The 15,000-nt window shown below is 33.7% G+C and overlaps 1 protein-coding gene across 1 annotated transcript in view; it reads right to left on the bottom strand.

The window, feature by feature from the left end:
• Positions 1–15,000, bottom strand: part of LOC144970107 (uncharacterized) — a 48,754-nt gene that overhangs the window by 10,573 nt on the left and 23,181 nt on the right. The window contains exons 4-5 of the mRNA XM_078909339.1: positions 6,342–6,431; positions 5,466–5,657 (exon numbers count right to left, since the gene is read on the bottom strand). Coding sequence (XP_078765465.1) covers positions 5,466–5,657; positions 6,342–6,431 — 282 coding nt within the window. The remainder of the gene's footprint in view (positions 1–5,465; positions 5,658–6,341; positions 6,432–15,000) is intronic.

Genomic DNA, 15,000 nt, shown 5'->3' with positions numbered 1-15,000 from the left:
AGCTGGCGGATGTTGTGTGTATTTTACCTAAACGCATAGTATCAATGCCTTTTTATTCTCAACTTCAGCTCATAACATTTAGCGAAAAGACCACATCAAAAAGAAAAAACAAAACATCCGCGATTGGTTTAAATTCACGAAAACGTTTCCATTATTTTGGTTATCTTTTGCTTATCATTAAACAGTTGATATCATAATATTATATTATTCACAAAGAAAGTAAGGCGTTGCTCACCCCAATGCTTATTTTATAGAAAGCGTTATACGTAGAAAAATATATGGCAGAATACGGAAGACACCATGGTGATGATGATGATGATGATGATGATGATGATGATGATGATGATGATGATGATGGATGATGATGATGATGATGATGGTGATGATGATGATGATGATGATGATGGTGATGTGATAGATGATGATGATGATGATGATGATGGTGATGATGATGATGATGATGATGACGATGATGATGATGATGATGATGATGATGTGATGATGATGATGATGATGATGATGATGGATGATGATGATGATGATGATGATGATGATGATGATGATGATGATGATGATGATGATGATGATGATGATGATGGTGATGATGATGATGATGTTGATGATGATGATGATGATGTTGATGATGATGATGATGATGGTTATGATGATGGTAGAGGTAGTGGCGGTTGACTGGCGGCTGTGGTGGTATTTTATAATATAAATCACCAGCTCTGTTATTCACCATCTCACATTTTCTACCAGCTACTATCTACTTGTACCAAAGTAAATCTAGGTTGTTAATAAATACGGTTGCAAAAAAAAAAATAATAATAATAATAATAAGATATATGTATTCGAGTCACACACACACACAAAGTTCAGACAAACTTCATCTATTTTATTCACCTTTCACTTAATGGACAAAATAAAGGACAGTGCTCTACTATCATCACACATTAGAAAGAGATTAATGACACACACGCACACAGGTTGACATTCGAACAAGAACAATAATATGTACGTAGCTCCATATCTAGCTTCATATAATATACAATCATAAAGAAGCTAGACAATATTTATTTTTGTCAACTATAGATAGAATGCGCTTGGCCAAGGAGTTCACAACATTGCCATCCGGAAGTATAACGGACCAACGCACAAACTCTGTGTAACCATGAACTTTTATAGTCTGGTTAATACAGTTTAGTGAGAACAACTCACAAACGCGGATGGCAAAAACAATAACAAAGGCCTGAGTGACGTCATCTGCATACTATCTATAGAATAACCAACATCATTCTGCTAAATTAATTTACATGTATTTTTTGTTTCCTTTTTAACAAAGATTAATAGGGAATGCGATTAGCGGAAGAGTAGCGTCCCTTGATTGGACGTCACCCATAACGTCACCCATAGTCTGTAACGTCACCGGTGGAAAAGTTATTAGAGAGAGAACGTCATGTGGGTCGTGCGCATGCGTCTCTCGTCCTCGCGCCGTCTCTTATTGTTATGTATTACTGATCAAGGAGAAACCCTAAACATCGATATCCTCTGTATACTGAAGCATAACGCATTGGTTCACTATATCTTTCAGCAACATTATTATTGTTATTATTATTATTATTATTATTATTATTATTATTATTATTATTATTATATTATTATTATTATTTTAGTTATTATTATTATTATTATTATTATTATTATTATTATTATTAGTATTATTATTATATCATTATTATTATTATTTTATTATTATTATTATTATTATATATTATATATTATTATTATTATTATTATTATTATTTATTATGATTGTTATTATTATTATCATTATTTATTATTATTATTATTATTATTATTATTATTATTATTATTATTATTATTATGTTATCTGTTTAATTGATCCTACAACGAAAAGTTAATGAAGAATAAATAACAGGGCGATGGTAATATAAGTTTATATTCCTACCTATAGTATATTATGTATGTGTGCGTGTTCCCTTCTCGTGTATTTGTATTTATAAGTGTGTTGTGATTATGTTCTTCTTTGAAGACATAAAATTTCCGATACAATGTAAAATTCAATTATAATAGCAAATTTAGAGTCGGCAGATTGTAGATTTATTTGTATGCGAGGACGTTTAATGTAGAAGCACAACAAGCTCAGGGCATTGAGAACTCGAGTTCTGACGTCAGAGTAACCAAGGGCAACCAATAGGCAGGAGCTCAGGTAACAACAACGAGGTAAAGAGAGACAGAGAGATAGAGCGAGAGGTGGGGGGGGGGGGAGGGGGGGGGAGTAGGAGAGAGAGAGAGAGAGAGAGAGAGAGAGAGAGGGGGAGAGATTACATGTGTGTACAAAGGGATAGGACAAAAGGTATATAATAATAATATAATTAATGTATTAATATCTACGTTAACATTCATTTTGTCATGTGATTTCATAGCGCGACCCCCCCCCCCCCCCCCCCTCTCTCTCTCTCTCTCTCTCTCTCTCTCTCTCTCTCTCTCTCTCTCTCTCTCTCTCTCTCTCTCTCTCTCTCTCTCTCTCTCTCTCTCTCTCTCTCTCTCCTGAATTGTGGCACAGGTGTTTAAACTAAATAATAAGATTGCAAATAATACATTTATTTGCAATATATTTATATGTACTCTTGTACATATAATTTACATCTACTTCTTTTTACTATCATCATTATTATTGTTGTTATTATAATTGTTATCATCATCATCATCATCATCATCATCATCATCATCAAAATTATTATTATTATTATTATTATTATTATTATTATTATTATTATTATTATTATTATTATTATTTTAAAAATATTATTATTATATCAAAATCACCACAGCTTAAAACCTCTTATATTAATATAACATTGGATGTGCAAGCATGTTTACGATTGCATCTGTGAAAGAAGAAAGGGGTGGGGGTGGGGGGGGGGGGTTACGAATGATGCTGTCTTCAATGGTTAGGTAATAGTTATAACTGGAATGTTTACAAAGTTAAATTAATTGATTTTTTCTTCATTTTATCGTTTTACTTATTTATACACTGTGTATTTTATAAATGGATGTAGGGAATACACACTTCATTTATATATTTATTTAATTGATTCTTCTTTTTCTTTTGATTTATCTATTTTAATAATATAATATTTGAAATTCATTATAGTACGTTAAAAAATATATTAACATTGTCTTTATAAAACATTGAATACTCGCAATGTTCTGATATTTGCATTTTGTATATTAATTAATTAAAAATCTCGAACGTATAAAAGATGACACGTCAAACGAATGTTGATAATGATAGGGAAAATCGCACGCACTAAAAATCTTGACGATAACACTTAGACTATTTGTATGTTTGATATTTGCTGGTTTGAAACAGCGAAACCTAACGAAAATTATCAAATTAACAGTGAATGTTATTTATATAACTTCTAAAAATGTTATCAAAATGCATAGAAGTTGCACAGAACATTTTAAAGTTTTTAAAGCTTATTAGCTCTTCTTAAACGATATGTTACGATAATAGCAAAAGTGTAAATAATGTATTAGATACGATATTTTGACAAATTTACTCATAGGAATGGCTTGATTATTTTCGTTAAATTAAAAAAGATGTAAACCTGGTGCGTTGTCACACAATTCAGCAATACTATTTTTATTAATCGATAAGAATTTGTAGTGTGTGTAAACAAGTTATGTAAAGATTTAGCCGAGTGTTCCCCCCCCCCCTTCCCAGTTTGATTTATTTCAATGCGTCAATGACATAAAAATAGTCAGTATCAATAGTTTTAATGCTGGGTTATATTTATACGACATTCAAAAAGTTCTGAATATAAATGAAGTAAATGTTTTGCATTATGGTGCAAAACCGATCTCTCTCTCTCTCTCTCTCTCTCTCTCTCTCTCTCTCTCTCTCTCTCTCCCTCTCTCTCTCTCTCTCTCTTACACATACACACACACACAACACTCGCTCTCATACACACACAAACACATACATTCGCTTTCTGGCTGGGTCATAATATTATTGCGCAAGGACAGTTATATTTCATTTATAGTCTCTTATTAATTCATTGACACCAAAGAGAGCTGTGTCAGAGTCATGCTTCAATTAATAATAGCTTATGTATTTCTCATACTGGGCACAATCTAAGAAGTACACATAGGCATATATGTGTATATATTAAATATGTATGTATATTCTCCATATATATATATATATAAATATATATATATATATATATATATATATATATATATATATATATATGTCTCCATAAATTATTAACATATATTATACATTTTTCTGCATGCCAAGTCTCTAAACGAATTTCCATTTTTTGGACGAATATGGTATATTATTATTATATCATTATTAGACATGTACCGAGTCATTCTGATAAAACACGTATTTAAAAATTTGACCAAAAAACTCACCCCTCAAATATCGGTCGATGAAAATGAACCTCATCTTGCAATAAACTCTCAAACCTGGGACTTCACGCGGAGTTGCAGGTTTAAGAGCTTTAAGCAATATGAGGGTCATTATAATCGATTAATATTTGAAGAACGAGGTTTTTTTAACCAAAATTTTAAATACGTGTTTTGTCTTATTTTTTGTTGGTTTTTTTTTTTTTTTTTTTGGCTTGTTTTTTTTTTTCAGAGTACGGTAGTATGTTTGTTGTTGTGCTGACGAAGGGTTTGTGCCCGAAACGTCCAATATCTGTTTTCTTCCCATACGAAGCCTCTCCATTTTCACTCTTTCGTTAATGTTTGTATTGATTTAGTAAGTAGGTACATTCACGAATCAAAATTAGTGTAAGTTACTGAAGGCAAACATCCAGATCGATATTGTGGTATCGTAATCGCACCTTATAATCATCATACGGCAATCAGCGCTCGGTACAAGTCTTTGATTTTAACTACCAGGTGACTCATGGACTGGTTTTGCAATGCAAATTTAGAAAATGTATGTAGTATAAATATATATATATATATATATATATATATATATATATATATATATATATATATATATATATAGCAAGAGAGAGAGAGAGAGAGAGAGAGAGAGAGGGAGAGAGAGAGAGAGAGAGTGAGATTGACACGCATACACACACACACACACACATAAACAAACCCACATAAACACTATTTTCTGTTAGCCTGGGACCCTTTGCGGAGCGCTTTGAGCACGTTTTGAGTATATTGCGCTATATAAAATCTCAAGTGTTTATTTTTGTTTTGTTTTTTAATTTTGTTTTTTTTTTCTTTGTATTTATTTTTGTTTTTGTTTTGGGGTTTGTATGTTTGTTTGTTTTGGGTTTGTTTTTTTTTTTTGTTCTTTGTATTTTGTTGTTTGTGTTTTTTGTTTTTTGTTTTGTTTTGTTTTTTGTTTTTTGTTTTTTGTTTTTTTCCCAAACCATTTACATTCAATCTAGTCTTACCTTGACATCGCCAAATCCAGACTGTCGTTTCAGAGTCCTGGACATGTTCATGCGACAGAAGAAGGACACGTCCTCGGACAAGATATCCTTGGAGTCCAGAGCGCCGCCTTGGAGCAGTTTAGCCTGGACAGTGCCGTGGTCACGTTTGTCCACGATGTCATACAAACTGTCGCCTTGGGTTTTCATGTCAACCTGTAAGTACAAGTGAAATGATTCAATATCAGGGTTTTTGTCACATACAGTGGGTTTACATATTATCAACCTGTAAGTACAAGTGAAATTATTCAATATCAGGGTTTTTGTCACATACAGTGGGTTTACATATTATCAACCTGTAAGTACAAGTGAAATGATTCAATATCAGGATTTTGTCACATACACTGGGTTTACATATTATCAACCTGTAAGTACAAGTGAAATGATTCAATATCAGGATTTTGTCACATACAGTGGGTTTACATATTATCAACCTGTAAGTACAAGTGAAATGATTCAGTATCAACTTTTTGTCACTAAGGGTTGTCATTTAAACCTAACTTTTAAGCCAATGGCCAATAACTATTACTTTCATCTGAACAAATATTCTTACAGTTTTGTCAGATAGAGCCGGTACGGTCTCAATGCAATCAACACAATTTACTAACTACAGAATTTATCCTATGCATTTAGGTAAAATACTCACAACATCTACCGGCTAAATTAAGCATTCCAACACACAAAACTGTGTGTAACCTTTTACGTTTATAGTTTGATTGGTACTTATAATATAGTGCGAACTTATCACTAAAAGGCTGTCTAAAAATAATGCCAAATAGCTGTGTGACGTCAACTTCGTTCCTTCTTTATAACGTTGATTTTGAGGAAATTTGTACTCACCATAGAGTGTCCAAGATAGTCTGTTACGTTCTCCGAAATATAGATAAGTTTTCCTTCTCTTGTCGTGACCAAGAGGAACCCTGTCATTGCCTGTTGATGATAATAATTTTTAAAATTTTAAACTTGAGCTTTTTCATAGAGCAATATCCACTAAACGTGCTCAAATCGCTTTACAAATGGTTCCTAGCCAACAGCAGCATATAACATGTAGAACGAGACATGACGCCTGTTAGACGATATTGCATTTTTTCGCGACAGGGTCAACGCTGTTAATGGCCAGGTACTCATTTTACGTCTGAGTATGGTGAGAGAATGTAAGTAAAGAGCCTTTTCGAAGGACTCAACTATGCGCCGAGCGAGATTCGAACCCAGGACCTTCCGATCCGAAAACGAGTGTCATACCACTAGACCACATAGGCGCATAATGAAAGCCATTTTGTTGTCTTAAGAGGGTGGGGGATTTCGGTGGTAGTATAGTTAATGGTAATAGTGGTGGTGGTGGTGATGATGATAATGATAATGATGATGATGATGATGATGATGATGATGATGATGACGACGATAATGATGTGATGATGATGATGAGTTAGATCCCTGGACGCTACTCCAAAATAATTAATTATCCCAACCATAACTCCATTGGAAGCACAAAAATCGATAGCATTTCATTAAAAGTATCACCATTATCATTCAGGTTTCATAGCATTGAGATCGCGGATTAATTACGACAAGATTATATTACAGAACGCAATAATATAATACACTGGAGTTCTAAAGGAGATTGCTATTTACTTGTTTTAAAAGTGAATAGTGATAAATAAATAAAACAGTGACAGAAAACAGATTCAAGAATTTTTGTTTTAATGTAATACCGCCCCCCCCCCCCCCACAACACACCAAACCGAAATCGACCTCTCTCTCTCCCTCTCTCTCTCTCTCTCTCTCTCTCTCTCTCTCTCTCTCTCTCTCTCTCTCTCTCTCTCTCTCTCTCTTTGCCAGCTAATTTTCAGGATTTTCCCCAAAACTTCACACCCAACTAACACAAAAATATATATATTTTTATCACCATTAATAGCAATAAGTTCTTGCGATACGATTTCTTTTACGAAACATGCTCTACAACACACTGTTCGTTTGTTTGTTTTTTAATTTTATGATGTAGATACAAGAGAAATTTGAATAATAAAAATGTTGGTTGTATTGTAACGAATGTGACGATTTTCCTATAGTTGGTAAGGAGAGGGTTAAGGACTGAATCTCAGAGCCTCAGCTTTCCGATTCTTGCTTGCTAACAGAACTCATTCACGGGGCTTTGCCATTGCTGTGACAATTTAACGCATATTTATATTCCACAGACAGAGTAAAGCATGATAACAGTGAACTTTATTGACACACTTTTACAAAAGTAATAACTACATAAAGATGAAGACAAACAATTGATCCAACAATGAAAGATTTCATTATCAACATTTTTTTCAGAATATTACAGATTGAAAATCAAAAACTAAAAATGTTAAATGTTAAATTACCATTTAGCAAGTTTAATATGCTATACTATCAACCCAACTACCTAATGCTAATTCCTTTATAAAAACCACCAATAACCAAAACCTCACTGAAAGACTTTGAAAAACAAGGACCAACAAATGATTCAGAGCTCTGAGTCTAATTTGCCAAATTGACTTTTCACTGAAAGACTTTGAAAAACAAGGATCAACAAATGATTCAGAGCTCTGTTATGTAAAAGAAAGTCGTTTGGCGGAGACCTATTTGTATGCAAATTAAATTGTGCTATCAAAGTGAGTGAGTGTCGAAATCCAATTTCATAAAATGATTTTCTTATCATTCCTCTTCACCTTGCTTCTCTGATGAATTGTGTTCAAACAATGTAAGAAAATTAATGAAGACCGTTTCGTAATAATCTGCTATCAACGAAGTGTTAAATCCTATATCAAATGTTTTTCACCTGTATACATTATATCAAACAACGCTACAAGAGAGTAATTTATTGTTGTTTTTGTTGTTGTGATTATCGTTATTGTTGTTGTTGTTGTTTTTGATGTTGTTGTTGTTGTGGTTGTTTATGAGGGTGACTTGTTTGCTTGTTTTTGTCTAGTTTTGTTTTATTTATTTGTGTTTTTTGTTTGTTTTTTTTTTTTTTTTTTTGTTGTTTTTTTGGTTTGTTTTGTTTTGTTTTATGTTGTTTTGTTTTTTTGTTTCTTATTAAGATCTTTTCTACTTTTACAATGATTGGGTCTTTGAAATTAACGATTAGGGATTTTAAAAATTGTGGTTAAAATATCTTTACACGTCACAATCCTTTTTAATAAAGACCGGATGCGTGCGATGGAAAAATAATTCTAGAACTCCTACCGCAAGTTACTTATTCCTGTACGCAGGTCTGATAACCCGAATTGTTTTGGGCTCATAGTTGTCATGGCTGGACATACTCTCAAACCAATTACAACAATGTTAAGTTAACCCCATAATGAGTTCGTTTATCAGACCTGCAAATATGCATACGACGACTACTACCTTCTTTTTTATCTGGGAAGGGTTTGGGGGGGGGGGGAAGCGGTTTCTGTAAATACTGACAGAGATAATATTTTTGCTATTATGCCTTTGTAAAATCGGATTTTAAAAAACAGAAAATATAACTAACAGGGTAAAATAAAATAAGTCTTAATATCGATTTCCTCTTTAAAATGGGTCAGCCACACACATGAGGACTGAGGACTCGATCACCGTACCTGCTGCCACACCTTTCCCCTCCATATTTCTATAAATAGTCTCCTTATCCGATAAAGTTTCTTGTGATATCAACGAAATGAGATATCACATAAGAGAGAGAGAGAGAGAGAGAGAGAGAGAGAGAGAGAGAGAGAGGGAGAGAGAGAGAGGGGGGGGGAGAAAGTGTGTGTGTGTGTTAGTGTTTTGTTGGGGGGTTTTCGTTTGTTTTTGTTTTTGCTTGTTTTGTTGTGTTGTAAGGGGGGGGGGGGGGGGGGGGGGGGTTGTTGTTTTTGTTGTTGTTACTTTTTGATAGAGCTTCTTGTTTTTTTTTTTGTTATGTTTTTTATAAAATTTGTTTTCTTGGTAAGGGGGGGGGGGTGTTAGTTTTCAAAATTACTATATTACAATAACATATAGATACCATTTCCAATGGAAAGTGAACTCTGCTGAATCATGTTTTATCATTTTTAAGGATTGATCTGTTTCTTCATAGTTCACGGAGAGGAGAGCAGGGCTCATCAGGATTACTTTTGTTGTTGATTTTGAATTTCGTACGTTGTAATGTATGGAAGTATATTAATATCTCTATATTATTACTATAATAATAATAATAATAATAATAATAATAATAATAATAATAATAATAATAATAATAATAATAATAATAATAATAATAAGCATATTTCTATAGCGCCTTTCGTCGGAACCTCAAAGCGCACCTAAAGTCAGTTGTTATGTTATTATATTCTACAGTCATTAGCCCTCATTAGAATAGAGTGATGATTTTTGCAAGTTTTGACAATGAGATGAGAAGATTACAGGGGATTAACCCTCTCTTTGCCAACCATAGGAAAATCGTCACATTCGTTACGATACAACCAACATTTTTCTTATTCAAATTTCTCTTGTACATCATAAAAATTTAAAGATAATGAACAGTGTGTTGTAGAGCATGTTGTGCTAAAGAAATTATGTATCGCAAGAACTTACTGCAATTATGTTTGAGTGATAAAAAAATATGTTTTTGTGTTGGTTGGATGTCAAGTGTTGGGGAAAATCCTGAAAATGGCTGGTAAGAAGAGAGTTAAGTCCATTATTAAGGTTATCATTGATTTTATGTCCGAATTCCTCCTTGACCTAAGTATTTAATACGGGAAATATCAACTATTTAATAACCAATTAACTGCCGGACTCTGGAAAAACATATATTTAAAAATTTGGCTAGAAAACTCGTCCTTCAAATATCGATCGATTTAAATGACCCTCGCTTTGACGAAAACTCTCAAACCTGGTACTTCACTCAAATATCGATCGCGACGACGAGGGTCATTGAAATCGATCGATATTTGAAGGACGAGTTTTCTGGCCAAATTTTTAAATATGCGTTTTTCCAGAGTAAGGCAGTGTAGTCTAAATAGCAGCATTATGGATAGAATGAAATTGACGTCACTCGGTTCTTTGTTTTTGTTAGTAATTCTCACTTAACTGTATTATCCAGACTATAAAAGTTCATGGTTACACATACATACACACACACACACACATATATATATATATATATATATATATATATATATATATATATATATATATATGTATAACTAATATGATAAATAATATGGATAGTATGCACTTGGCTAAGAAACTCACAACATTGTCATCCGGAAGTTTAACGGACCAACGCACAAACTATATAATATATATATACGATATATATATATATATATATATATATATATATATATATATATATATATATATACATATATATATATATATATATATATATATATATATTTATATATAGATATATATATATATTATATATATTTATATATATATATATATATATATATATATATATATATATATATATATATATCGTATATATATATATATTATATAGTTTTGTGCGTTGGTCCGTTAAACTTCCGGATGACAATGTTGTGAGTTTCTTAGCCAAGCGCATACTATCCATATTATTTATCATATTAGTTATACATTCTTTTCTTTCCCTTTGTTTACGAGAGAAATCTATTCAACCAACGTAATTTCAGCCCGTGTTAGGATAAAACACATTTTTTTTTTAATTGACTAGAAATCTTTTTAACCACATCTCCATAGAATAAGATGACCTTTCACCTTGTTAAAAGAGATTCAACGTGATTCTTCTAACTTATCCAAAAGGGTTAAATCTTGTTTTAAAAGCCTCACGTTTAAGGCTTGTTGACAAGGAGTGGAGTAATCTTGTTATATATATGTGTATATGAATATCTAAATAATTTTTTTTTGGTTAAAATTCTTGAAAATTAAAATGTGTTTTGTCATCGTCGTATCCCAAATAATATTAACAATGTGAGACCATGAACCCTGTGTCAACCCAGTAACTGCATTTTAACAGGTAATTAATCCTTATCGCTTGAAAGACTTTCCTCCACATGCCACATCTCAAACCTAACCCCCCCCCCCCCCCTTGCAATAATATACATAATATTATTCTCAAATAAAATTATTACTATTTCTACGCACAACATATCTAAACCTCGGACAACTTGGTGGTGTTTATAATATGTGACTCTTCGTCTCAAAACGGTATTATGTCGGAACGAACCAGATGCTTAAACGGTGAATCTAATGTTAAAATTGGTCAAAAATATAAATTGTTGGCATCAGCACCCTAAAATATGGTATCCATTCTCTTCCATAAAACATACAAACTCAACACAAGTCTGATATTTCTGGCTATAAATTCAATTTTCAACATCTTAACCATCCCGACTTAATACCGCATTGAGGCGAAGGGTCACACATTTCAAAACTACGCACATGAATACCAATAATATTACGAGTGTTGGTATGTTATTGCCGAGATAAAGTGGTCCATATCATTATTATGTATAATTGGTCGAATATGGGGAAATATCTCGTATCTTAATTCATTTTGTTAAATCCCAGGTTTGAGAGTTTTTAGGCAAGATGAGGGTCATTAAAATCGATCGATATTTGAAGGACGAGTTTTCTGGCTAAAATTTTGAATATGGGGTTTTCCAGAGTACGTACTGCAGAGTAACTGTCCCATCAATGAAATCAAGGAAACCTTTTAAAACTTCAAGACAACATTTCAACGTGAAAGAGGAATGGATGTCGATGTGGAACCAAGACAGCCCCAGGGGAGGCGACATCATACCCGACCCAACAGAAAGAACACCTGGCTTTCTCTGCAATAGCCGAAAATGCTGGGTCACCTCCAACCGCATATTGACAGGACATGGCAGAACTGCAGCTAACATGCATAGATGGAATCTGAGAGAATCAGATGCATGCCGTCATTGCCAAGGAGGCCCTGAGACAATGGACCACATCGTCCTCCACTGCCCAGTGACAATCCTATCAGGAGGCTACGAGACAGCCTATAAGGCAGGAAAAGAATTTGAAGAATGGATTAAAAGATTCAAAATAGAGGTGTAGCCATTCGATACTACTAATAAAATAGAGCTACATCCAATCTGGAAGTCGAATCCAATGGAAAAATCACATTGGATAAATAAACGCATTTATAAGCATAACGTTGTTAACATGGTCGTCCAACAACGTACAAACTATTAAAAGAATATTTTGACTAACAATTTAAAAATCCAAATCTTGATCGATTAAGATAACTCCCAACAGGTCAAAAAGCGAGTCTCAAACCAAAGACTTCTTGGAAGTGTCATGGTTGACTCATTTGGACCTCTTGGTTGGAAGTGTTATGGTTGACCCATTTGGACCTCTTGGTTGTAAGTGTCATCGTTGACACATTTGGACCTCTTGGTTGGAAGTGTCACGGTTGACACATTTGGACCTCTTGGTTGGAAGTGTCATGGTTGACCCATTTGGACCTCTTGGTTGGAAGTGTCATGGTTGACACATTTGGACCTCTTGGTTGTAAGTGTCATCGTTGACACATTTGGACCTCTTGGTGGAAGTGTCACGGTTGACACATTTGGACCTCTTGGTTGGAAGTGTCACGGTTGACACATTTGGACCTCTTGGTCATCATCTTATAAATCGATAATTGAAGAAAATATGTTCTGGCCGAAAAATGAAATAATTGTGTTTTTCCAGAGTATGGTATTCTTAAAATGGCAGGAATTTTAATGATGAACTGGTTGATAAACGTCAAAGACACAGACTTTAATCAGGTTAATGCGTGGTTGAAAGGATCAGAGGTTGGAATAACTGTCACATTATATCCTTTGCAATTTGCCTACAGGAATAAATCAATAAGACTGGGGTGAGGCGACGGAGTGGAGGTACAAAGGGACTGCTTTTAAAACTCAATTCTCTTACTTTGTTTTTGTTTTGTTTTGTTTTGTTGGGGTTTTTTTTTATTGTTTTGTTTCTTCTTTGGGTTTTTTTTTTTGTATTTGTTTTCTTTTCGCTTTGTTTTTATTTTTCGTTTTATTTTTGTTTCTTTTTATTGTTTGTGTTTCTTTTATTTCGTTGTTTTTGTTTTGTTTTGTTTTTTGTTTGTTTGGGGGGGGGGAGGGTTGCGGGGGGGGGGGGAGTTTTTGTTTTTTGTTTTATGTTTGTTTTTGTTTGTTTTGTTTTGTTTTTGCTTGTTTTGTTTTGTTTTTGTTTTGCATGTTTTTTTGTGTGTGTTTTTTCATTTTGTTTTTGTTAATATTGTTGCTTTTCACGTTTGTTTTGGGAATTGTTTTTTTTTTTAATAAACCTCAATCTCAACTTGCATTTTTCGGCCTGTATTCACTGCCATTTTCCTTTTTCTAATTGCTGATATGGCCTAAGACTGTGGTAAGGACGAAACACTTCTAAAACAAGATTCATCTTATCAATTTAAGTGTTGTTGTTGTTGTTGCATACGTCATGGTTCGGTAAAACTCAATAACATTATAAGTGTGTATGTTGTGTGTTCTTGGCCAACTGCCAACTTGACGTGCTTGGAGTTTATGTATTTTCATATCTCGTTTGTGTTTTCTTTTATCCTTACGGCCGCCGTCTTTAGACCATACATGGGCAGGCAAGCCCGTCACACTGACATAGGGCAAGTAACTAGTGACTAGAAACTAGGTAGTGACTAGCGAGTTGACATGTTAAAGGCCATGATGTAAGAAATAGTGGCGATTATTTTGAAAACGTTTGGCCATTATAAAAATCATTTGGCACAAACGAGGCAAGCATTCGGCAACACACACTACTTATATTAACTTCAAAAGAACACACATTCACCTGTCACCGACCTGGTGTCAGGTAGCCTTTTAGCCTCCTATTAAAACAGCACTTTAAAAAATGACTCAACGGTATTTTAGTATCAGATTAAAAACAAAAAAGAAAAAAAAAGAATAAAGGAAAACACCGCAAGCCCTCATTTTTCAGAGTAAAATGTCTATCAAAGTGAGTAGTTTTCTTAGAGGGGGTGGGAGTCAACAGACTTTGGCATTTTTTTGAGTGTTTTGGCATTTTTTGAGTCTTCTCCTGGCATTTTGTTGAAAAATAATCTGGCAACCCTGACTAGAAACTAGGTAGTGACTAGCGAGTGACACTGCGGTAAAGAGGCCAGTTGATAGTAGAGAGTAGATAGTAGGGTTACCGATTATTCTCGACCTATCAAGGCAAAACTATCTAGGCCGCCTATCTTACTTACAAGAAGATAGGCAACGAACGAAGGCAAGCACGCACACACACACACACACACACACACACACACACACACAAACACACACATAAATACACACACAGCCTGTCACCGAGCCTGGCTGTCACGGTAGCCTTTTTATGGCCTTCCTATTACAAAACAGCACTTCTAAAACATGACGTCAATTATTCTCTATTTTTAGATTCAGATTACAATAATTCTCAACCAACGGTAAGAGAGTAAAACCTGAATATCTTAAGGAGTCACCCCACCCCTAAGCCCCTCATTCTTTTC

This window comes from Berghia stephanieae, chromosome 1 (assembly GCF_034508935.2).
Source record: "Berghia stephanieae isolate SIO BIC M18660-M18661 chromosome 1, UCSD_Bste_1.3, whole genome shotgun sequence".
NCBI lineage: Eukaryota > Metazoa > Mollusca > Gastropoda > Nudibranchia > Aeolidiidae > Berghia > Berghia stephanieae.
The sequence above is the reverse complement of the archived record's forward strand: the minus strand, read 5'-3'. Positions and strand labels throughout refer to the sequence as shown.